Below are 26,994 nucleotides of genomic sequence, written 5' to 3'. Positions count from 1 at the left end.
ATAAGATGGCAATCCCGGCACTTGAACCACTTGTGAGTGCACAATAACATGGAAGGATGGGTAACGTCACGGGCGACCTGGACAGGTAAGTTTCCATTTTTTAAAAGTCAGCAGCTGCTGTATTTGTAGCTGCTGGCTTTTAAAAAAAAAAAATTCAGGTGAACCTCCGCTTTAAGGGAGAATTGCAGCATATACAATTTTTTTAGATTTTAAAATTACCTTATTTTAATCTATGGAGAAAAATAATGAAGCTGCAATGCAATACAAGATTAGCTACTTGTACAGGTAGCAATTTTTAATATTGCAGCATTTGCAAGCCAACTTCCTTATGCCTGTTTAAACTATTCAAGCTCTGTAGATGGGTGTAGGTTAATGAACAATGACGTCAACACATCAAGCAAATCCACCATCTGCAGCATAAACTGAACTGAGGTTCTTACATGGTAATGATAACACAAGACTTTCAAGAATTTGACCCTTATCTTTAGCTGTCAAGAGATTTATAATGAAGAAGTTAAAATAATTCAATGGGTAAACTTGGTAATCTGACCATAATCATCATGGAACTACATCTCGACCCATTCGGTAATGTTATAAACAGTAGATAAATATAATCATGACGTTGAGTAAGATGCTGCAGTGCTGCTCTGCAATAAAAGTATACGTTTTGTAGTTAGTTGGTACCAAAAAACAGGTGCGTTTTGCTTCCGTTTAACAAACTGTTTTATTCAGGTGTGTGCAGATGAAACTATCAGTTTTTTTTAATCTTGTGTTAATGCTTTCATGTGTTCTCAACTCAGAACTAAAATTTAGGTCACATGATTTAATCGGTTTTCCCTTTGGTTTGTGACCTTTATTTAGAGCATAGCTTTTAGCTTAAAGAGGTTGTAAAGGTTTGTTTTTTATTTTCTAAATGGGTTCCTTTAAGCTTATGCATTGTTGTGCTCGCCCCCTCCCTTGGGACTACATCCCTGCGGGGAGACGTAGTCCCAAGGGAGGGGGCGAGCACGCTGACTAACCCCTAGCCAGAACAGCTCGGATGATGGGGGCAAGCTTACTGAGGAGGAACAGGAAGTGAGAAATTCAGACAAAGAAAAAAACATTTAGAAGGGAAATCGAAGGAAAAGGTAAGTGAACCAACAAAGCACTAGCTTAAAGGAACCTACTTGGAAAATAAAAAAAACAATATTGTACTCACATGTGTATATATAGTATATTAGCTTGTGTATGTGTACATTTTTGTAAATATTTTACTACATCTTTTCAAGTGACAACGCTGAAGAAATTACACTTTGCTACAATATAAGGTAGTGAGTGTATAGCTTGCATAACAGTGTAAATTTGCTGTCCCCTCAAAAGAACTCAACACAGCCATTAATGTCTAAACTGCTGGCAACAAAAGTGAGCACACTTAAACATTTTCCCTCCCCGGTGTCATGCAACTTATTAGTGTTGCAAGGTCTTAGGTGTGAATGGGGAGCAGGTGTGTTAAATTTGGTGTTATCGCTCTCACTCTCTCATACTGGTCACTGGAAGTTCAACATGGCACCTCATGGCAAAGAACTCTCTGAGGATCTAAAAAAAATAATTGTTGCTCTACATAAAGATGCCCTAGGCTTTAAGAAGTTTGCCAAGACCCCAAAACTGAGCTACGGCACCGTGGCCATGACCATGCAGCGGTTTAACAGGACAGGTTTTACTCGGAACAGGCCTCGCCATGGTCGACTAAAGCAGTTGAGTGCATGTGCTCAGCGTCATATTCAGAGGTTGCCTTAAGGAAATAGACATATTAGTGCTGCCAGCATTGCTGCAAAGATTGAAGGGGTCAGTCTGTCAGTGCTCCGACCATATGCCGCACACTACATCAAATTGGTCTACATTGCTGGCATCCCAGAAGGAAGCCTCTTCTAAAAATTATGCACAAGAAAGCCTGCAAACAGTTTGCTGAAGACAAGCAGACTAAGGACATGGATTACTGGAATGAGGATGAGACCAAGATAAACTTATTTTGTTCAGATTGCATCAAGCGTGTGTGGTGGCAACCAGTTGAGGAGTACAACTTGTGTCTTGCATGGTCAAGCATGTTGGTGGGAGTGTCATTGTCTGGGGCTGCATGAGTGCCGCTGGCACTGGGGAGCTACAGTTCATTGAGGGTACCATGAATGCCAACATGTACTATGACATACTGAAGCAGAGCATGATTCGCTCCCATCGGAGACTGGGCCGCAGGGCAGTATTCCAACATGATATCGACCCCAAACACACCTCCAAGATGACCACTGCATTGCTAAGCTGAGGGTAAAGGCGATGGACTGGTCTAGCAAGTCTTCAGGCCTAAACCCTATTGAGCATCTGTGGGGCATCCTCAAACAAAGTGGAGGAGCTCAAGGTCTCGAACATCCACCAGCTCCTTGATGTCATCATGGAGGAGTGGAAGAGGACTCCAGTGGCAACCTCTGAAGCTCTAATGAACTCCATGCCCAAGAGGGTTAAGGCAGAGCTGGAAAATAGTGGTGGCCACACAAAATATTGACACTTTGGGCCCAATTTGGACATTTTCACTTAGGGGTGTATTCACTTTTGGGGGCAGCAAGTTTACACTGTTATACAAGCTGAACACTCACTACTTTACATTGTAGCAAAGGGTAATTTCTTCAGTGTTGTCACATGAAAAGATATATTAAAATATTTACAAAAATGTGAGGGGTGTACTCCAATTTTGTGGGATACTGTGTGTGTGTGTGTGTTGTATGTATGTGTGTATATATAATAATATTGTGAACTTTGGGGGTTGTTTAGCTTTGCTGGATTAAGTGCATAAACCGTTAAAGTTGAACCAAAAAGGGTTTTATTTGTAACCAAACCAAAAACAACACTTCATTCAGCACACAGGGAAACATATTAAAGTAAAAGTCCGCTTGTCTCCAGCATAAACAAAAAAGTTTGCTTGTCTTCAGCACAGCAATAAATCAAAGCAAAGACACATACGTTTTTTAGGCAGGTCTTCACACCCCAGAACTTCCAGTCTTTGCTGACCCTTTATTAGCTTCTAAGAGGTATATAGCTCTTCAGACAGGTGCACTCCCATACTCCTCATCACCTCCTCTATCAGCACTTCCTGTCTTTAACCACTTAAGACCCGGACCAAAATGCAGGTAAAGGACCAGTTTTTGCGATTCGGCACTGCGTCGCTTTAACTGACAATTGCGCGGTCGTGCGACGTGGCTCCCAAACAAAATTGGCGTCCTTTTTTTCCCCCCACAAATAGAGCTTTCTTTTGGTGGTATTTGATCACCTCTGCGTGTTTTTATTTTTTGCGCTATAAACAAAAATAGAGCGAAAATTTTGAAAAAAAATGCAATATTTTTTACTTTTTGCTATAATAAATATCCCCCAAAAATATATATAAAAAAATGTTTTCCTAAGTTTAGGCCGATACGTATTCTTCTACCTATTTTTGGTAAAAAAATATCACAAAAAGCGTTTATCGATTGGTTTGCGCAAAATTTATAGCGTTCACAAAATAGGGGATAGTTTTATTGCATTTTTATAAAAAAAAATGTTTTACTACTAATGGCGGCGATCAGGGATTTTTTTCGTGACTGCGACATTATGGCGGACACCGGACAATTTTGACACATTTTTGGGACCATTGTCATTTTCACAAAAAATGCTATAAAAATGCATTGTTTACTGTGAAAATGACAATTGCAGTTTGGGAGTTAACCACTAGGGGGCGCTGAAGGGGTTAAGTGTGACCTCATATGTGTTTCTAACTGTAGGGGGATGGGGCTGGACATGTGACGTCATTTATCGCCTTTCCCTATATCAGGGAACAGATGATCAATGACAGCGCCACAGTGAAGAACGGAAAAGCTTTTAATAACGATCGATGGCCATTTTCTTGTAGCCCGCATGCTGTTTTTTGCATGTCGGCGGCCATTTTGGATGGGAGTTTTGCCTCTAGCGGCCAGAATAACGGCGCGAACGGCTCTAGCACACTTCCTGATGAACGGCACAGCACAGACAGCACTCTGAGTGGTCACAGCAGCAGTACAGCCTGGTCGGGTGGTGAGTCCTCTGGGGGGTCCCCTGCTCTCTGTTGCGGCCGGGAGGGTGGCCTGTGGGTCTTGCCTTGCAGTACAAGGGTGGCAGTGGGTCAGCATGGCGTCCGAACCGGAGGCTTCTCCCCCAGACATGCCGTATTTAACCCTTAGTGCCCCTGTTCCTGCGGCCTCCATGGATGCTATGACAGCAGTCCTTGAGGCGTTTGTTGCCAGGATTGAAGAGGCGAGTGGCCAGAAGGGGGGTAAAAAGCGCCTTCTTCTGGGGATGTCTCTGACACGGAATCGGGCCCTGCTACTGCGTACGGCCCTGGTTCCGTTATGTCAGAAGATGCAGGCCTAGCCCACAGGGACAGTGAGGATGACTCTGCATCAGGGTCAGCGCATGATAAGGCGTTTGTTGGAGCTCTTATCACTGCGGTGCGGGATAATCAAAAACTTGAGGATTCGGCGGAGACATCGGAGATGCCGGTCCCTTTTGGGTTCCGCAAGCCGCCCTGCACCGCGAAAGTGTTTCCTTGTGTTCCTTATCTGGACAAAATATTGTACAAGGAATGGGATCGGCCGCAGAAAGTTTTTTTTCTGTACCCGTTTGAGGAAAAAAAAGTGGATCTCTCCTCCGTCTGTGGACCCCCCTGTGTCCAGACTGAACAAGGCTACCACGTTACCTGTGGAAGGGGCTCCCGCTTTTAAGGATACCGCTGATAGGAGAGCTGAGGCTGTGGCCCGCTCCATGTTCACAGTAGTGGGGTCGGCGGTGAGACCAGTCTTGGCCAGGGCTCTAGTGTCGCAGACACTTACCGAATGAGCAAGAATGAGTCGGCCCTGGACACGCTTCCCCTACTTTCCAGGGCCTCCGCCTACGCGGTGGTGTTACGTCGCCTTGTGTGGCTGAAGTGTTGGTCTGCAGACCAATCCTCTAAAAAGACCTTGGTGGACTTACCCTTTAAGGGTGATCGGCTTTTTGGGGCGTCCCTGGATGACATCATAAAAGATGCCACGGGAGGTAAGAGCACTCTACTCCCACAGTCTGGTAAAGGTAAGGAGCCTCGCCGTAAGCAGGGGCCCTCCTTCACCGCCCCCAAGCGTTTTTTTTCGCCCGCCCGGTGCGGCAGGAAAACATTTCCAGGGTGCTAAGGCGCCTGCTGAAGGGCAGAAGCGCCCCTGGTACCGCAAGCCCAACAAGCCTGCGGATAAGCCTGCTTCCGCATGAAGGTCTGCCCCTGCCCGTATCTCAGGTGGGGGGCCGACTTCGCGGCTCGGTGGAGGTCCCTTCTTTCTGCTGGTCAGGAGAGTGATTGTGCCGGTTCCCTCAATGGAACGGTTTCAGGGGTTTTACTCCAATCTGTTTGTAGTCCCCAAGAAGGAAGGGGTCCGTCCAATCCTGGATCTCAAGGCCCTCAACTGTTTTGTCAAGGTGCAAAAGTTCAAGATGGAGTCGGTTCACTCTGTAGTGGCGGCACTCCATCAGGGGGATTTTCTGGCGTCCTTGGATATCAAGGATGCGTACCTGCATATCCCCGTATGCGCAAAACACCAGAGATTTCTGCGTTTTGCGGTTGGAGAGGACCACTTTCAATTTGTGGCCCTCCCTTCCGGCCTGGCCTCGGTGCTACTGGTTTTCACCAAGGTGCTCGCCCCGATTCTGGCCCTGCTGAGGCAGCGCGGAATCACTATTGTAGGATACCTGGACGACCTTCTTCTGAGAGCTTCCTCAAGCTCAGAGTTAGAAGAGGATTTGTCTACCACCTGCCAGACCCTACGGGAATTCGGTTGGCTACTGAATGTCCAGAAGTCAGTGTTGGTACCATCTCAACGGCTGGAGTATCTGGGGTTGATCCTGGATTCCTCGGAGGCGAGAGTTTTCCTCCCAGCGGAAAAACTACAGACACTGCAATCTGCGGTGCAGCGGTTGGCGACCCAGAAGTGGTCGTTTCTTTGCTTTTGCATGAGGGTTCTGGGTCTGATGGTGGCCTTTTTCGAGGCGGTTCCGTATGCTCAATTCCACACTCGAGTGTTACAGAAAGAGATTCTGTCGCATTGGGACAAGCTCCCTTCGTCTCTGGATTACCAGGTCCGGGTGAGCCGTCTGGTCAGGTCCTTCCTAGTGTGGTGGCTGACATCTCCGGTACCTCGGACCGGAAAATAATTTCTGCCGTGCCATTGGACTGTGGTCACGACGGATGCCAGCCTCTCCGGTTGGGGGGGGGTGTCTGGGGTGTCCAGTCAGCCCAGGGGCGCAGGACTGAGGAGGAGTCCCGCCTACCAATCAATGTCCTGGAGCTCCGGGCGATCAAGCTGTGCCTCTCCAAGTGGTCTCTGGGTCTGCAGGACCGTCCGGTCAGGATCCAGTCCGACAACGCCAATGGCATAAGTCAATCATCAAGGGGGCGCACGGAGCTCGGCTGCAGCAACGGAAGTCGCGTATATCCTCCGAAAGGTACTACCTAAGTCACCAAACGCTAGACCAAGGAGAATGGTCGCTACACCCGGAAGTGTTTCAGAGTCTGTGCCAAAAATGGGGCACTCCGGACGTGGATATTCTGGCGTCCCGTCTCAATCGGAAGGTGTCACGGTTCGTGGCCAGGTCAAGAGACCCATGGGCGGACGCGTCAGACGCGTTGGTGGCGCCATGGGGTCACTATCATCTAATCTACGCATTCCCTGTTCGTGTTGGTGACTGGTCCTAAGAAAGGTCTGGCGGTCTAGTCAGCCACCATTTCTAGGTGGATCCGACAGGTCGTGCTTCAGGCCTACGGCGCATTCAACCAGGGCGATTGGTGCCTCATGGGCTTTCCGCCATCAAGCGTCTGTTTTACAGGTGTGTAAGGCAGCGACCTGGTCGTCAGTCCACACCTTCTCAAAGTTTTACAAGGATGCCTCCTTTGGCTGCAAGGTTTTACAGGCGGCTGTTTAAGGTTGAAGTTCCTCCGTTGAGGAACTCTGGTTTGTTTGGGGTGAATTTTGGTTTGCTGTGTTTTTCCCATGCCTCGAAATTTTTTGACACTGCTTGGGGACGTCCCTAAGGTCAATTTTTGCTGTGTCCGTCCATGAACGGAAGAGAAAATAGGATTTTTGTACTCACCGTAAAATCAATTTCTCTGAGTTCATGGACGGACACAGCACCCTCCCCTCCTTTGTTTGTACTGCTTGTTACGAACTGGGGCTGCATGAGGCAGAGAAAGGGATGTACCCTGGGGAACCGCCCCCTGGGAGGTACTGTGCTGTGTGAAGTGTTTTAACACTTAAAGTGCTGATTTATGCCTAGTCAATCTCCTAAAAGGAAGAATAATACCCTAAGGTCAATTGCTGCTCTGTCCGTCCATGAACTCAGAGAAATGGATTTTACGGTGAGTACAAAAATCCTTTTTTTTTTTTTTACAATCCTATATACACAATTCTATACCCACAGTTGATCCAGAGGAAGGCAAAAAAAAACAGTAAAGCATGATCCAATTTGCTCGAGCAGGAGAAAAAATTCCTTCTTGATCCCCCAAGAGGCAATATAATGTTCCCTGGATCAACTTTGCCTATAAATATTAGTATCCAGTTATAATATGTACATTTAGGAAAGAATCCAGGCCTTTTTTAAAGCTCTGCTTGTTTGCTGCCTCCTCCTCTACGCTGCCACATTTGGCACCTTTTGGGGGGAGCGGGTACCTGGCTTTGACAGCTACACGCTCCCACCTCCGGCTGATCTCGCCTCACAGTGAAGTCACCCCCCCTATCCAGATGAAGAAATTAGAGCAAACATATATACTCTAGGAAAACAGTCGGTCATAGACCAGATCCAATGGGGCCAGTCCGGGAACACCTAGCCATGGGGCCCAAAGTTTATCAAATTTACCTCTTTTACCCCTATGTTGATAGATCAGTTTTTCTAAACGGATAGTGTCACCCATTTGGGCAAGCCACTCCTGCAATGTGGGGGGTTCTGTGGATTTCCAGTGCCTCAGGATTACCTTCCTAGCTTGAAAGAGAGCCCTTGCCACCGCCTGCCTGTGGGAGTCCTCCAGTGGGAGTGCATCTAATATGCCCAGCAAACAATACATAGGGTCGACAGGAATTTTTATCTGAAAGACCCTATCAAGGGTATCCAGGACTTGTGACCAGTACAGGTGGAGCTTTGGGCACCTCCAAAGGAGATGAATCAAATCTCCATGATCCCGACTGCACCTAGTACATTCTGCACCTGACCCCACCCCCATATGAGCCAACCTTGCTGGCGTGTAATGAGCCCGCAAGAGAATATATAGCTGTGACACAAGCTGGGCCACATTCAGGGAACACAGGGGGACAGCCTGCATGGCCTCCTCCCACTGCTCCTCAAAAGTTCCAATGTCCCATTCCCACTGTGACAACACCTTAAGTCAAATGAGATATGCCAAATTGTAGCCACCTGGTGCCATATGGTATTTTTGACAGTTCCGGGAAGTGGTTGTTATCCCATATGGGGCTGTATTTAATCCCAGAACCCCCTGCATCGCCCTCACTTTGTTCCAAATTTTTTGCATCAGTGCATAAGTAGGGAACAACCTGTTGGATTTTGTAAAGTGCAGGGCCTCCAGACCATCCACCACCCCCGATCCTGTTGTAAATCTAAGTAGTGCGGGAGTGGAGTCTATCAAGTTTAGGTGTTGCTCTCGCCGGGGGTGTGCCGCCCTCGCTATATGCTGCAACTGTGCAGCCAGATAGTAAAGCCAAGGGTTAGGCAACGCCAGCCCTCCAGTGTCTTTTGGGCGCTGCAGCTGTTCCAGTTTGATTCTGGCCGGCTTTGACTGCCAAAGGAGTGACCAGAAAATCGAGTTTATGATTCGAAATTCTTTCAGAGGGATGACCATTGGGGTGTTGTGGAGTATATACAGTAATTGCGGCATCATAATCATCTTAAGAAGGTTCACACGGCCCGCAAGGGATATCTTAAGCCTACTCCATACTTTAACCCTATCTCGACAGCGATTTAGCATAGGTGTCAGGTTGAGTCCAATATATTCTAACGGTCGGGGGGTCACCTGTATGCCCAAATATCTAAAAGAGCCTGAGAGTGGAATATCCTGCATGGACAGCACCGACGGATCGGGCATCGCATCCAACAGCATAAGAGAGGATTTAGTCCAATTTATGACCAACCCAGAGTATGTCCCAAACTCCCTTATGACCCTCATAGCCTCCCGAAGAGAAGTGGACGTATCACCAAGAAACAGCATCATATCATCAGCATAAAGTTCCCCATATCTGAATTCCTGTATAGATAGGCTAGAGACAGAGGGCAGCCCTGCCTGGTCCCCCTGTGTAGTTTAAAGCTAGGGGATACCTGACCCCCCTCCCTGATGTATGCCACCGGTGAGCAATACAGCAGCTGAACCCATGAGATGAACCTATCTCCAAACCCAAACTTGCGCATAACTGCCCAAAGATTGGAGACTGGATGTTGAGAAAAAGTTGGCGCAAATTAATTGCCGTTGATTTCTGGGGCATAAATCCGGATTGATCCAAATGGATAATCGAGGAGATCACTATATTAAGACGTTACGCCAAGACTTTCGCCAAAATCTTGACATCATTCTGCAAAAGTGAGATAGGCCGATACGACCCTGGGTCAATGGGGTCCTTCTGGGGCTTAAATATTAACACAATCGTAGCTCTAGATATAGATTGGGAGAGCTCCCCCTTCCCCCTGGCCTCATTAAACACCTTTAGCAGTTTAGGCAATATACAATCTGCATACTGTTTGTATACCTCCACAGGGAGGCCGTCATCACCGGGGGCCTTAGATTTTGGGAACACACCGGTTGCCAGCTGCAATTCCTTTAACGTCAAAGGGGCATCCAATTGCATCCTAGAAGCGGATGACATCTGAGGAAGCTGCACAGTATCAAGATATTGGTGGAGAGATTCTGTCGTGTAAGTTCGTTTAGATTCATACAGTGTTGAATAGTAACCCACTAAGGTGGATATTATCTGAGAAGGGGAGTTAGTCACTCGCCCAGTGTCCGTGCGGAGTGCCCCAATAGAAGGGGACACTTGGTGGGCGTGGGCAACTTTGGCTAAGAGGCGACCCGTGTGCTCCCCCCTCTTCGTAAAAGGCTGATTTGTTAAAGAATCGATTCTTCTCCGCCGTAGAGGCAGTCACGTGAAGCAAGGCCGCCTGAGCAGCCAACCACGCCTCTCTATTACTGTTTGTGGGGTCTGCCACAAAAATACGTTCAGAGTCTCCTGCCATCCGCTCCGTCTCCTCCCTCCGCGCACCAGTGTCACGTTTAATTGCCTGAATCTCCATAATGAAGACTCCCCTAAGCATCGCCTTAAAGGCTTCCCAAGCTCCGCTGGTGTCCGTCAGTAGTCCAGGAACATCTCGGGCCACGGCCCAATTTAAGAAGTGGCCGCCATGTATGTAGAAGGAAAGTTATCTGATGCTCTGAAAAAATAAAATAAAAAATTCCGGCTCAATGAGCACAACGGTGCTCCAAACTGTTGCAGTGGGGCATAGCAGGTAAATAGAACTGCCTGAGAAGGCCAAATAAAGCACACATCTTTAATATTCTGTATGCCCATGCACCAATGTGACCAAACCAACTTTTGAAAAAAAAAAGGAAAACAAAAAGAAAAAAGAAAGGACAACGTGTCCTCAATACTGTCCATGTGACTGCCAACCGCAGCAAGTAGGACACCCGTTAGTAACACTATTTAGATGAATCGCATTTAGATGAACAGTAAATCAATGTATGTTTCCAGCAGCACACACATCAAAGGGAAAAGGGTTGAGCAATCCAAGAATGCAGATCAACAATTGCTCCGAAGACAGTGTACACAGTCCTCCTCTGCCACAGGCCTCTGAGCCTGCCTGAGAACATTCTCATTGGCATCCAACCAATCCGACGCCGCTGTAGCATTCTCAAAAAAATGGGTTCGCCCCCCAGAAGGGATCCTGAGCTTTGCAGGGTATAACATGACATATGTGGCCTGCAGTCTTTGCAGGCGCTTTTTAACATCAGAAAACCGTGCTCTGCTTCGCTGTACCTCCGCCTACGAAATCTGGATAAAAGGAGACTCTGGTTCCATTAAACTAAACGTTCCTGCGTTCTCTGGCCAGTCGAAGAGTACATACAAGCAGGAGAAGGAGGTGAAGCTGCCACGCCTCCATTACATTCGGATCTGTTTACATCGCTATTTGATATCCATGATATCCATTATGCTATGGTCTTTTCTTCTTTTCTCTGTTCACTCGAGATAAGCAGACATCGCCTCAGATATACCACAGAAGGTCTGGAGGTAGACCTAAAATCCCCACGCTTGCTGAGACCATTGTAATAGTGGACACATTGATAGGGTAAGGAGACTGCAGTACTACTTCTGGGTGCCTTTTTTGGTGGATTAAGTTTACTCTATCCCTCCACTTATCTTATGGATGACCATTTGGATTAACCCCATAAGGACAGCTTTATTCCATGAGGAATGGTTTTTCACTCATCTTATGCAGTCGGACTTTTCTTTTTATTTTCGTTTACCTTTTTCACATATGTTTTTTGTGTCACACACACACACACTACACTGTTTTTTCACTTTAATCTGATATTGTGAGATTGAACTCTCATTATACACCAGTTATATAGTCCTATTTAAGATCTGTTCACTATTAGATTTTATTTTAAATTCCCTTTATTAGCTTTGTTGCCCTTATCTGTACTCACTCCATTTCCAGTGCATCCTTCCTGAGGACTCGTGCCCAGAACTGGACAGCATACTCCAGGTGAGGGCAGACCAAAGTTGTAGCGTGGGATAATTATCGCTTTATCCCTGGAGTTAATCTCCTTTTTAATGCATGCCAATATTTTGTTTGCTTTGTTAGCAGCAGCTTGGCATTGCATGTCATTGCTGAGCCTATCATCTACTAGGACCCCCAGGTCCTTTTCCATCATAGATTCCCCCAAAGGTTCACCCCCTAGTGAGTAGATTGCATTCATATTTTTGCCACCCAAATGTATCATTTTACATTTTTCTACCTTAAACCTCATTTGCCATGTAGTTGCCCACCCCATTAATTTGTTCAGATCTTTTTGAAAGGTTTCCACGTCCTGCGGAAAAGTTATTGCCCTGCTTAGCTTAGTATTACCACAAATACAGAGATTGCACTGCTTACCCCATCCTTCAGGTCGTTTATGAACAAATTAAACAGGATTGGTACCAGCACAGAACCCTGGGGGACCCCACTTCCCACCCCTGACCATTCCGAGTATTCCCTATTTATCACCACCCTCTAAACTCGCCCTTGTAGCCAGTTTTTAATCCATGTACTCACCCTATGGTCTATGCCAATGGACCTTACTTTGTACAGTAAATGTTTATGGGGAACTGTGTCAAATGCTTTTGCAAAATCCAGATACATTACTTCTGCGGGCCTTCCTCTACCTAGATGGCAGCTTACCTCCTCATAGAAGGTTAATAGATTGGTTTGGCAAGAACGATTCTTCGTGAATCCATGCTGATTACTGCTAATGATACAGTCTTCATTACTAAAATGTATATATAGTCCCTTATCCCCTCCAAGAGCTGGTGTACTATTGATGTTAGGCTAACTGTATTTTGGGCCTTTTTTAAATATTGGGGCTACATTGGCTTTTCTCCAATCAGCTGGTACCATTCCAGTCAGTAGACTATCAGTAAAAATTAGGAACAATGGTCTGGCAATTATTTAGTTCCCGAAATACGAAGGTCAAGCCATCTGGTCCCTGTGATTTATTAATATTAAGTTTCCCAAGTCTATTTCTAATTCTGTCCTCTAGGGGAAAGGGAGTGACAGCTCCAGGTGGATGTGCTTTGGTGATCAACCTCCTCCTCAGAGACCAAGCGTGCTGGCAATGCGTATAGCAAAGAACGAAAAAATATTTTGGACAGCCGCACTCCAGGAAAATCCCTTTTGGTTGCCTTTTATTGGTACAATTGGATAAAAAACACTACAAGCTACAGCAAGAAAAATAGAACACTTAGTGCTAACTCATAGCTTGTAGTGTTTTTCTTCCAATTTTACCAATAAAAGGCAACCAAAGGAATTTTCCTGGAGTACGGCTGTCCAAAATATTTTTTCGTTCTTTAATTCTGTCCTCTTTTAGACATGAGGGTGCTTCCTGTGATGTGTCATGAGGACAAACACTGCAGTTTTGGTTACTGAAGCCCCCCCCCCCCAGTTCCCTTGTGAAGACTGAGGAGAAGAATAAATCCAATACCTTCGCCATCCCCCCATCCTTTGTAACCAGTCCTTTCTCAATCTTTATGGGGCCAATATGGTCTGTCCTCCCTTTTTTACAGTTTATATACCTAAAGAATTTCTTGGGTTTTTTATTTGCTTTCCTCTGCTATGTGTCTTTCGTGTTCTACCTTAACCGCCCTAACTGCACCCTTACATATCTTGTTGCATTCTTTGTAAACTCTGAATGCTGATCATAATCTCTCAGCCTTGTATTTTTTGAAGGCCTTCATCCAGGACTTTTGTTTGCTCTTTTAAATGTATTTCCCAATGAGATGCACTGGCTAATGCCCTTATTTAATATGCTCTTAAAGCAAACCCATCTCTCCTCCGTGTTCTTTGTTTCTAAGATTTTATCACAATTTATATCTTCTAGCAAGGTTTGTCATTTAGGAAAGTTGACTCTTTTAAAATTCTGTGTTTTTGTGTTCCCCTTATGTTTATGGATTTGTGTGATTTATACTGAAGCTAATTGACCTGTGATCGCTGTTTCCTAAATTGCCCCGTATTTCCACATCCATGATCAGGTCTGTATCGTTGGTAATCAGTAGATCTAGTAACACCTTGTTTCTAATTGGTGCATCTACCATCTGAACCATGAAATTGTCTTGCAAGACATTTAGGAACTGGCGAGCCTTAGACGAATGCGTGGTTCCCTCCATTATTCCACACAATTGATAGAAAACAAACATCCCTCTCAACAGAAACAACATCCCCTTATAGTTTAGGAAACATTGGAATAGTTTTTAATTGTCAGCATGTCACAAGACATAGCATTCATTGTTTAATGTGGTGATTCTTACAGGAGACATAAACCCAGTTGAAGGAACAAACTTTGATTTGCGGAAACCAATTAATCTTGGAAGCCAGATTGCCAAGTTGCAAGAAAGTGGGTTTGACCATAACTTTTGCATGAAGGAGTCACAAAAACAACAGATTTGTGCAAGGTGGGACAGCTTATTTTTTTTTCTCCTGCCATTTTCCTTTGTAGATGTTTTCTATCCTCTTTCAACTAACCTTTATTTTTTAACATATTTTTTAAGTAATATGATCTATATTTTACAGGGTATTCCATAAGCCTAGCGGCAGAGTGCTCTGTCTGCGGACAACTCAGCCTGGTATCCAGTTTTACACAGCCAATTTCTTGGATGGATCACTGAAAGGGAAAGGTGGTGCTGTATATCCAAAGCATTCAGCATTTTGCCTTGAAACTCAAGCATGGCCAGATGCTGTAAATAAGGTAAATATATATTTTTTTCATTTTATAGGGCATATTTCACCAAACTTTTCACTTTGATGGCTTGGATTACAGTAAAATAATATCAATACTAATATGCTAATTCTGGCAAACTTCAATTCCAGATGCTTCTTGGTTCACACTATTGTGAAATGCCCTTCAGAATATTTATCAAATATGGAGGGAGTGTGGCACTATGAGAGCTGGGATCTAAACTGCAGATTCTGCTAATCCTGCCGACTCTGTCCAGGGTTTTTTGCCTGTTACCCCTTTGTCAACCCCGTTCCCTGCCATATCTTTATAGATTAGATACTGAAGATAACCACCAGCAAAGATGCAGAATCGTGGATGGTTAAGGCTACCATATCTGACATTCTGAAGGCTTTACATGCTAGCCATTATCCCGGAAGGGAAAGGCTGATAAATTAAAATCGAATTTAAACATTCTGAAACATGTTATACAAATATTGTCCATAAAAGAACAGCTAACATACAATGCAGGGTAAGTGAGTTGGAGGATAGATTTTCTCCTATGTCATGTAAAGTGGTTTTAAAGGCAAAAGGGTTTTCTACCTTAAAGCAGAAGTCCAGCCTAAACTTTTTAGGCTAATCTTCTTCTATGGGTCACAGGAGTACAATTTGTTTTGTACTCCTGTATAAGGATGAGCTCCGGCGTGTTCACACAGTCTATGTGCAGAGCCCGCCAGGAAGTCGGCAGCGCACTGCGCTAATCACAGGCTGGGAGACATTTCCCGATCTCTGCAGCCGAGCATCGGGATAATGTCTCCCTGCCTGTGATTAGCGCAGCGCGGTGCCGACTTCCTGATGGGCGCTGCACATGGAGTGTGCGAACACGCCGGAGCTCATCCTCACTCCTGTCACCTGTTTTCAGCGGAGAGAGGCCTGAAGCCCGCTCTCCGCTGACGTCACTGCCATCAGTCGGGATAGCACATCATCCAGGTCTTCCAGGTCTGGATCCGTCAGCTGCCCTGATTGATGGCAGTCTCAGTGTCTCAGCAAGCCGCTGAGATGGCCGGTCCCTGCCCCTCCACTGCTCAGCGCTCCATTAATGGGTTTAAATTAGGTGGTGAGGAGGCAATGTGTTGCACTAGTCAAACACACTCAGATTGCTTTTCAGAGGAGCAGCAGTGCCTGCTGCACTTGTGAATAATGCCCTTAGTTGCATTCGGCAGCAGCACCATTCGAGCTCATTCACGAAAAGTTGGGGGGTGGTACTGTTTAATCACGGTTTTACTGCCCCCAATCCCTACCTCCATGCTGCATCAGGAATTAAAATAGTCTGGATAAGGACCTTCACAATTTTAGGAGCAGCAGTTCACAGCAAAACTTGTGGCCTCTTTAAATTCCAATGTCTTTTTCAGGGGACTTGCTGCCCACATCCTGTACATCAACTGTGACAGGTGATCTACTCAGATGATAGCTGTATGACAGGAAGGCACTGTAAAATGCAATTTCTTTGAGGAATTACTAAGCCCATGTTTATTTTTATGTAGCCAGAAAATAAAGCATCACTTCGGCAATTAAAAAAAAAAGTTTCAAAGTCCATGCAGGAGGCATTTGTTCAGCCTCAACAACCCACAGTTCTGCTCAGTAAGCCCTCCAGTGCTCTGTCAATTCACTTTCCAGAGTTGTTTTAAAAAGTCCTTTACAAAACTTCCTATGATTGGCTCAGCCAATCAGAGTAAGCTTTGTTTTCATTCAGAAAATGAATTTGCTCCCGGTTTTGTGACACAATTTTTACTGCTTTAGCGAACATTTTTACTTGTGCTGCTGGTTTCCTGCGTGCCAGATAGCTGGGTTTCTGTGCTCTTTTTTTTTTTTTTTAACCTTCAGATTCTGCTGAAGAGTCATAGTGGCAATGTGCTGGTCTGCATTTACTTGCTGCTGTGCAGAACTAGCCACCAACAATTGTTTCGGTATTGCATCACAAACACAAAATTAACAAAACAAAAGAGATACTGGCCCTTTAATGTCAGTCTTTTTGTTTTTTAGTGTTTGGTGGCTTGTCTTCAGCTGTCAACTCAATAAAGTCAACACAAAAGATAATTTCTTACATCAGCCGCATAGGGTCCATAAAGCAAACAAAAGTCCAAATACATGGCAGTAGGGTTGAGCTCAGGCATATTTGGATCCTAGTTCAATCCCACCTGAGCTTTCCTCCCAGGAGGCTGTCACTGCACAGAGCAATGGTATGCAGCTGAGGCATTTTCCACCCAAAGTTGCATATATACACCTGTATACATGTGGCTGTGGGACCGGGCATGCTTCAACTGCTTACTTTTGGCTGTGTGCAGTGTTGGCTTCCTAGTAGGAAAGCTCAGATGGGTTATTTTTTTTTTATGTAATCTTTTAATAAGTTTTTTTCTTTACATGTAACATATTATTAACATTTACTAAGTACATAAAACATTGATACATTTCTAAGATTATTTATATTTTGGGTTGTGGCCTCTCAGGTTCCCTCTTCAGAAAAAAAAACGAGGCGTAGGGAGGGCCCGAGGTATGGGTACAGGGGGGATGAAGGGCAGACAGAGGATATTATTAAATGCGTGTCTACTTGTGAAAATAAAAATGTGTTGTGTTTTACTATTCCCTTTCTTCTTCGTATTCTCTCTTTCCATATCTGTGTCCTTTTCTAGTTTTATTATTATTTCCACAAAATAAAAAATAAATAAAAAAGGGGATATATAGGGTATTAAAGGTGAGTCTAGAGAGAGTGGAGGACTAACAGAGGGTATAATGAAATGTGTGTCTTCTTATGAAAATAAAAGTGTGTTGTATGTTAATATTCCCTTTCTTTTTCATATACTCCCTTTCCATATATGTGACCTTTTCTAATTTCCTGACTGTGTTTTATAATTCGTTCCAAAAAAAAAAAAAATAATGTGTGTTTGCATGTGTTCCTTTTCCCCCCTTACTTATACTTCTTCCCTCCCTTTCCCCAATCAACACTTAAACTATGTGTATTTAAATGTGTTTCTTCCCTGTCTGTCCTTTTCCACCCCACCTCTGCCCCGTCCATTCCAAAAGGAAAAAAGAGGGAAAGAAATATAAGTGAGGTAGGTCGTTGGCCATCCTCCCCTATCCTTCTCGCATCTCATACTTGTATCAGAAAAACAAAAAATAAATAAAAATACATACACATCTTAAAAACAAAGTTGCAGTTTGTTCTTCCTCTATCTATTTAAAATACCGGTGTCCTTTACAGTATTTCTTTATGGCTCTGGTCCGTTTTTATTAACCATCTATTTCTTGGGCATGATTTTTCCAGCTTTCCCAGATTTTTTAAAATTTGTTCTTAGTGTCATGTATCCACATTTCTGCCTCCTTTTATTATAACCACTTAAACATTCTTTAAGTGTAGGGCATGCTACTTGCTTCCAGTACCTAGGTATCAGCATTTAGCGGTGTTTAATAAATGTGGGATGACACTATTTTTGTACGCTTTTATAGATTTTGTGGTTCCATGGAATAGGAAACCCAGTGGTTCAAATTCTATAATTTCCTTGGATATTTTCCCAATCCATGGAGCCACTTCCTCCCAAAATACTATTATCTTTGGGCATGCCCACCACACATGAATGTAAGTACCATCTCCACATCCCCTCCAGCGTAGGTTATCTGCTGTTGGGTATATCTGTGCTAACCGCAACGGTGTCCGATACCATCTGACCATGAATTTGTATGCCATTTCCTGGATAGATGAACTTATGGATGTGACATGCATAGTTACAATTAGTTTCTTTATCCGTGCTGATGAAAATCTACATCCTAGTTCTTTTTCCCAATCTCTAATAAAATAAGGGGTTGTTTTGTTTTGTTCACTACGTATTAGTTTATGCAGTTGGGACAGTAAATTGTCCGGTTTTGCTATCTTCCTACATGTTTTCTCGAATGTAGTTAAGGAGTTTAAAGTTCTTATCTGGGGGTCTAATCAGCTAAAGAAGCTTTGCATTTGACTATATCTCCAGCCTGCCATGTCTCCTTGCATTAGTACCAAGTCTGCCTTGGGCATCAGTGCCCCCCAGTGGTGCATATCTCAAGCACGTTGTATTCCTGTCTGATTCCCATGGGCCCAACGCTCCTTTTTCCTCTCCTGGGGGGAACCATGGTTAACCCCCCAGAGGTGCTAATGGTGATGTTCTCGGGGCATATTTTCCATCCTTATTTATTCTATCCCAGACCGCCAGTGTATTCTGTGTTAATGGGGATGTCCATCTTGATAATCTCTGGCCTTGGTTGGTATCCATGGTGCCCCCGCTAAGTTTCTTCCCACCATGTTTGCCTCTATTGGGACCCATGCTCTGTTCCCTGCATCATGGCACCAATGTAAGATGCGTACCAGGGCCATCGCTTTGTAATATGATGCTATATCTGGGAGCCCCACCCCTCCTTCCTTTACTTTTACATAAAATGTCATATGCTATTCTAGCATTTCTCCCCTTCAATATAAATGACGCAAATTCTTTTTGTATCCTCTTAAAGAATACTTGCGGGAGTGTTATGGGAACCGTATACAGGCTATACAACAATCTGGGTACTACATTCATTTTTAGGGTATTAATTCTCCCGAACCATGTTAACGTGTCTCCTTTCCATCTGTGCAGGTCATTTATTATTTTCATGATTAGTGATCCATAATTACTTTCATATAATAATTTTTCGTTGGCTGTTATATGCACTCCTAAATAGTACAATGATTCCTTGTTCCATATAAACGAATACTGTATTTATTGGCATATAACACTCACTTTTTTACCCTGAAAATAGAGGGTAAACTGTGCCTGTGTGTTATACACAGAGGGCTGTGGAAAGTTTTTTTCCTGAATCTTCTCTCTTAAAGTTAGGGTGCGTGTTATATTTATCCTGTAGTACTGTAATTATTGGTAATAGTACATGGCTGGGTAATATTGATCGATGCTTGGACGATGCCGTGCGGACGTACGGAGTGAGAAAGTGAGGTTCAGACTAGTATTTGAACACACTTGGACTCATCCCTACATAGCAGCACTAGTGGAAGTAGCAGCCATCGCATCCAGCCTTGCAGGAAATAAACCTCCTTCTGTCAATTCTAAACCTAGAGCAGTTTACACACACACACCTGAGAACCCTTTCTACTCTCCTTATTTGCCTTTTTCACCTGCCCTGCTCATAAAACCTGCATTGACTCTTAATGGGCACACATCCAAAATAATAAGCCTACTTCCTTTCAACCAGAATTTATCCTTTCTGACTGGCGCTATATATTTTTATTTATTTATTTCAGGTATATCACTTTATGCAGCACTTTACATATACGTTGTACATTCACATCAGTCCCTGCCCCCAAGGAGCTTACAATCTAAGGATCTATATATAATGTATAGTATTTTTGTGCCCTAGCCAACCCAACTTGATATCTTAAATTTATGCTACTAATTTACGCAAATTTATATTTTTTTCTCTGCATGCATCTCAATGTATTATTGAAAGGGGAATAAAGTGTTCCTAAAATATAACACATATGTTCACTTTGAGCTTTACCATTATGCTACGTTACATAAAAGCTGCACTAATATGATATGATATGATTTTGTTGTTATATTTTGGCTTCAATATTTGGGAGTGCATCATTTACGTAAATGATTGCACCAGTATTATTTGCATTTACTTAAAGCGGAGTTCCACCCAAAAATTGAACTTCCGCTTTTCGGGTTCCTCCCCCCTCCAGTATCATATTTGGCACCTTTCAGGGGGGAGGAGGGAGCAGATACCTGTGTAATGCAGGTATTTGTTCCCACTTCCGGGCATAGTTTGCTGCAACGCTGTCTTCTGAGAGACACACGGGTCCCAGAAGACAGCAGGGACCAGTGGGATTGTGCAGCGCGACTCACGCATGTGCAGTAGGGAACCCGGATTCCCTTACCGAAGATGGCGGTGCCTCCACCCGAGAGCCGAGGGACAGATCAGCTTTGGGTGCCGACATCGCAGGCGACCAGGACAGGTTAGTGTTCATGTATTAAAAGTCAGCAGCTGCAGTATTTGTAGCTGCTGACTTAAATTTTTTTTTTTTTCGGCGAAACTCCGCTTTAAAAACATATCTTTATGCATAGGTAGCTAGGACTAAAAAACGACAGGTATGGCTAAAGTTGTCCATAAACCTTGTTTATTCAGCCTGTGGGCTAAATAAAAGATATATAACAGCACCAAACAGTGCAGATGGATAAATCCCCCTACAGGGTTATTCAATTCTGACAGCCGCAGGCAGCAGCTGTCAGACTAACAAACAATGGCTCCACCTGATTGGATTCAGCCGCTGTTCTTCTGAAAAAGTTCCAGCAGGTTTTTTTTACAAGGCGCCGCGTAAACTGTTGGCATTATATAAATCCAATAATAATAATAGTTGATCAAATAGAGTGGGGCTGGCAGTGCCAGCTGAGCAACACACTGACAAAGTTCTCTTGCTGTAAGGCTAGCTTTTAAGAAAAAGAGATCATGCAAACAAAACAGCTATTCTTACCTTTTTTTTTTTTTCTTATTCTAGCCCCAGTTCCCAAACATTTTGCTACACTGTGGTGAAGAGTACAACCAAACAACTTGGTTTCAGTTTTCCGTGGAATAAAAGGCTTTTACCAATGCAGGTACACATCTGCTGCACCTCCTGCAATTCCTGATGATGGAGCATCTATCAGGGATATGGAATCCCACATTATGTGGTTGATACATGTTGTTAAGGTCTGCTCTAAATGCATGATGTTACAGTACACATTTGAATAAAACAGCCTTACAATGTTGATCTTATCTTATTTCTTCATAGAATACCATGTTAGTCACTATTGTTGGTAACATTAATTTTACAAGGCGCTTTATATAAGTTGATGCTAGATATTCATATTTTCATACTTGAATTTGTAACTGCAATGTATAAAGCTGAACTCTCATACTTTTAGACAAATACACCCTTGCAGTGGGCTACTAAAAAAGTTGAAATGCTTGTTAAATCTAAGGGTAGAGGAATAAGTTGTAATACTTATCTTTTCCTTTGCTCAGATAGGCTTTATACATACACCTCTTCTCACTGATGCCTTGGGTGGTAGGTGGGCCCTTACTGTCCTAGCATGCAGGGCTTAGGAAATGTGTGTGTGTGTGTGTGTGTGTGTGTGTGTGTGTGTGCCGCTCAGGCTTAATGGTAAAGGGGTATTTAACCAATGCTTCCGTAGCCGCTGCTAGAGTGCTCAGAGGGGATGGAACATGTCCTGGTTCCTATCGGGCTTCAGAGAACAATGGAGTGGCCCATAAAAGTCACACATAGAGTAAATAAAATCTTAGGAACAAAGAACATGGAGGAGAGATGGGTTTGCTTTAAGAGCATATTAAATACGGTCATTAGCCAATGCATCCCATTGGGTAATACATTTAAAAGAGCGAGCAAAAGTCCTGAATGGCTTATCTCCAATGTAAAAATGCATATAAAAAGCAAAAGAAAAGACCTTCAAAAAATACAAGGTTGAGGGATCATCATCAGCATTCAGACTTTATAACGAATGCAACAAGAAATGTAAGGGGGCAATTAGGGCGGCTGAGATAGAACATGAAAGACGCATAGCTGAGGAGAGCAAAATAAATCCCAAGAAATTCTTTAAGTATGTAAACAGTAAAAAAGGCAGGACAGGCCATATTGGCCCCATAAAGAATGAGGAAGGACATCTGGTTGCAAAGGATTAGGGGAGATGGCAAAGGTATTGAATTTATTCTTCTCAGTCTTCACGATAGAATCGGGTGGTCTTCAGTAACCAAAACTGCAGTGCCTATCCTAATGACACATCACAGGAAGCACCTCCATGGTTAACAGAGGACAGAATTAAAATTAGACTTAGGAAACTTAACATTAATAAATCACCGGGACCAGATGGCTCACACCCGAGGATACTTAGGGAACTCAAGTAATTGCCAGACCATTGTTCCTCATTTTTACTGACTGACAGTCTACTAAGTGGAATGGTACAAGCATGGCCGGCCTTAGGCCTTTAGGCGCCCTGTGCGAGAAAGCTTTACAGCGCCCCCTAGTGACCACGTCCCTCAGTAACCACGCCCCTTGGTAACCACACCCCTCGGTAACCACACCCATTTCTCCAATACCGGCTCCATTTAAAGCCTTCCATTCCGTTAAGTTCCCAACAAAAAGATTACAAGCTATAATAAAAATACAACTTTTATTCACACGCTATAATAACGCCACATATACTGTATATCACACGGTATAATAACGCCACATATAAAGTAAATCACAAGCTATAATAACGCCACATATAAAGTAAATCACACGCTATAATAACGCCACATATAAAGTAAATCACACGCTACAATAACGCCACATATAAAGTAAATCACACGCTATAATAACGCCACATATAAAGTAAATCACACGCTATAATAACTCCACATATACTGTATATCACACTCTATAATAACGCCACATATAAAGTAAATCACATGGTATAATACCACTACCTGTAAATTTACTATCAAATATCAAACATAATTACAATAAAGTATTTTTTAACTTTTGCATTTACAGTTCCTTTAAGAAACACCCTATTTAAAAAAGAAAATACAAAACAGACATTAAGCAGTACACTGCACTTATAAAAAAAGAATTTACTTACAGAAAAAAGTTTTCACATCCGCTGCCTGCTTCTGTGGATTTTTGCCCTCCTTTGTCTTTTCAGTGCGCATGGCATATGAGCTCCTCATAGCAAGGCAAGGACAGCCGCCATGCCATCTTTCCGGCAGAATCCGCCTGTGGCCTGCCAGGTGTACCTAGAGCATTTGGCAACCGGGGCGGATTCTATATCTGCCCCCCCCCCCCCCATAAAATGTAAAAACACCCCACTGTGCCCCCTGCATCCTTCAATATCTCTGTCACTACTGTATACCCTCTCTCCACAACTGCACCAATGGACCTCTCTACATTACACAGCACCCTGCACCTCTGGACCCCTTTACATTACACAGCACCCTGCACCTCTGGACCCCTTTACATTACACAGCCCCCTGCACCTCTGGACCCCTTTACATTACACAGCACCTCTGGGCCCCTTTACACTACACAGCACCCTGCACCTCTGGACCCCTTTACATTACACAGCCCCCTGCACCTCTGGACCCCTTTACATTACACAGCACCTCTGGGCCCCTTTACATTACACAGCACCCTGCACCTCTGGGCCCCTTTACATTACACAGCACCCTGCACCTCTGGGCCCCTTTACATTACACAGCACCCTGCACCTCTGGACCCCTTTACATTACACAGCCCCTGCACCTCTGGGTCCCTTTACATTACACAACACCCTGCACCTTGTTACATTACACAGCCCCCTGCACCTCTGGGCCCCTTTACATTACACAGCCCCCTGCACCTCTGGACCCCTTTACATTACACAGCACCTCTGGGCCCCTTTACATTACACAGCACCCTGCACCTCTGGGCCCCTTTACATTACACAACACCCTGCACCTTGTTACATTACACAGCTCCCTGCACCTCTGGGCCCCTTTACATTACACAGCACCCTGCACCTCTGGACCCCTTTACATTACACAGCCCCTGCACCTCTGGGCCCCTTTACATTACACAACACCCTGCACCTTGTTACATTACACAGCTCCCTGCACCTCTGGACCCCTTTACATTACACAGCACCCTGCACCTCTGGGCCCCTTTACATTACACAGCACCCTGCACACCTTTACATTACACAGCCCCGGACACCTATATGTAACACAGACACCCCCCTAACAGTTCTGGACCCCCTGCATGTTACGCAGACCCCCGTACAGTGCATACCCCCTCCCCCTAAAATACAGATCTCTCCTTACAATACAGAACCCCCTCTACAATACAGATTTACCCCTACAATACAGAACCCCCCCCCCCTACAATAGACCACCCCTACAGTGCAGACCCCCCAACAGTAAATAACACCCCCCCTACAATAGACCACTCCTACAGTGCAGACCCCCCTACAATAAAGAACCCCCCCACATTACAGAACACCCCCTACAATAAAGAACCCCCCCACAATACAGAAAACACCCCCCCCCCTACAATACAGATCAACCCCTACAGTGTAGACCCCCCCCCAACAATAAAGAACCCCCCCCCCCACACACACAATCCAGAAAACACCCCCCCCCACACACAATACAGATCAAACCCTACAGTGCAGACCCCCCCAACAATAAAGACCCCCCCCCACACACACAATTCAGAAAACAACCCCCCCCCACAATACAGATCAACCCCTACAGTGCAGCAGACCCCCCCAACAATAAAGAACCCCCCCCCCCACAATACAGAAAACAACCCACCACCCACAATACAGATCACACCCTACAGTGCAGACCCCCCTACAATAAAGAACCCCCCCCCTAAAATACAGACGACCCCCCCCCCCCTTCAGCCCTGTAAAGCAAGCAGGCTCAGATAACCTGCTTGCCGCGTGCTGCACACACAGTACAGGCAAGGGGGAGGAGGCTTCACTGCTCGGCTGCGTGACTGAGACAGTCACAGGCAGCCGAGACTCAGGCCCGCGGAGCTGCCGAAGGAGAAGGGGGATCACTGCGGCCAGGTCCCGGGTGTGCCGACGGCTCGCTGGGATGCGGCTTGCACGGCACCCCCCCTGCAAAGCCAGGCACCCGGCACCAAGCCATGCCACCCGGAAAGGTCCTCTTTAGTCGCGGGGGGGGGCGCCGGCCTGACACCCACAGTGTGCGGCACGCCCCCCGCCCACTACTTAATACGCGGGCGAATTAAAAAATCTTTGCGGTCGCCAGGCGCCCTTGTTGCTATGGCGCCCTGAGCGATCGCACTGTCCGCACACCGCAAAGGCCGGCCCTGGGTACAAGCTCATTGGAGAAAAGCCAATGTAGCACCAATATTTAAAAAAGGCCCAAAATACATCCCTGGGAATTAAAGACCAGTTAGCCTAACATCAATAGTATGTAAGCTCTTGGAGGGGATGATAAGGGACTATATACAAGATTTTAGTAATGAGAATGGTATCATTAGAAGTAATCAGCATGGATCGTTCTTGCCAAACTAATCTATTAACCTTCTATGAGGAGGCGAGTTGCCATCTAGATAAAGGAAGGCCTGTAGACGTGGTGTATCTGGATTTTACAAAAGTATTTGACACAATTCCCCATAAACATTTACTGTACAAAATAAGGTCTGTTGGCATTGGCCATAGGGTGAGTACATGGATTGAAAACGGGCTACAAGGGCGAGTTCAGAGGGTGGTGATAATAGGGGAGTACTCTGAATGGTCAGGGGTGGGTAGTGGGGTTCTGTGCTGGGACCAATCCTGTTCAATTTGTTCATAAACGACTTGGAGGATGGGGTAAGCAGTGCAATCTCTGTATTTGCGGACAATACTAAGCTAAGCAGGGCAATAACTTCTCTGCAGGATGTGGAAACCTTTTAAAAAGATCTGAACAAATTAATGGGGTGGGCAAATACATGGCAAATGAGGTTCAAAGTAAAAAACGAATTAATGCATTTGGGGGGCAAAAATGCAATTTATACACTGGGGGGAGACCTTGGGGGTTCTAGTAGATGATAGGCTCCACAATGGCATGCAATGCCAAGCTGCTGCTAACAAAGCAAATAGAATATTGGCATGCATTAAAAAGGGGATTTAACTCTAGAGATAAAACAATATTTCTTCCGCTCTACAAGACTCTGGTCAGGCCGGACCTGGAGTAGGCTGTCCAGTTCTGGACACCAGTCCTCAGGAAGGATGTACTGGAAATGGAGAGAGTGCAAAGAAGGGCAACAAAGCTAATAAAGAATCTGGAGGATATTAGTTATGAGGAAAGGTTGCAAGCACTGAACTTATTCTCTCTGTGTCACGTATCAGATAAGACCAGAACGGTGTGGACTCCAACAGAGGAAACCCAGACGTGTTTAAGTGAAATATGATAATTTATTAAAGATAAGTGGAATATTATAAATACAAGGACCTCCAATACCATACAGTGCACAACAACCAATACCAACAGAGCCCACCAATATGTACAAGTAATGGGGAAAGCCAGAATCATAATCGGGGCCAGGCCAGGGTCATCAATGGGAGGTCAGCAGCTGGGTAAAGGGAAAACAAACAGGACAAGGAGTGGATGGATGGATCACAGGAGGGATGGGTACAGGTTCAGGGTTCAGATAACAGACAGGATCAGGTACAGATGCAGAGTTTCTCAGGTTCAGGGTCAGGGCGCAAGGAGAGATACCAAGGCAAAGTATAATTGTGTCTCCCGGGTATTTGTACACATCGCCTGCAATCAACCTCTGGTGACGCCTGATTCCAGGAGAAGATGTCGGCCCCACACTGCCAGGAACCCCCCACTGGTGGAAGCCAGTATTGCGGCCCAAAGATCACATAATG

The 26,994-nt window shown here is 44.8% G+C and overlaps 1 protein-coding gene across 1 annotated transcript in view; it reads left to right on the top strand.

Moving 5' to 3' along the window:
* The window catches only part of GALM (galactose mutarotase), a 143,486-nt gene extending 122,147 nt beyond the window's left edge, over positions 1–21,339 (top strand). Inside the window, exons 6-8 of the mRNA XM_040350779.1 lie at positions 14,114–14,255; positions 14,374–14,548; positions 21,090–21,339. Of these exons, the coding sequence (XP_040206713.1) occupies positions 14,114–14,255; positions 14,374–14,548; positions 21,090–21,167 (395 nt within the window). The 3' untranslated portion in view covers positions 21,168–21,339. The remainder of the gene's footprint in view (positions 1–14,113; positions 14,256–14,373; positions 14,549–21,089) is intronic.
* The last annotated feature ends 5,655 nt before the right edge of the window (positions 21,340–26,994 follow it).

Source organism: Rana temporaria, chromosome 4 (genome assembly GCF_905171775.1).
Source record: "Rana temporaria chromosome 4, aRanTem1.1, whole genome shotgun sequence".
Lineage (NCBI taxonomy): Eukaryota > Metazoa > Chordata > Amphibia > Anura > Ranidae > Rana > Rana temporaria.
The sequence above is the reverse complement of the archived record's forward strand: the minus strand, read 5'-3'. Positions and strand labels throughout refer to the sequence as shown.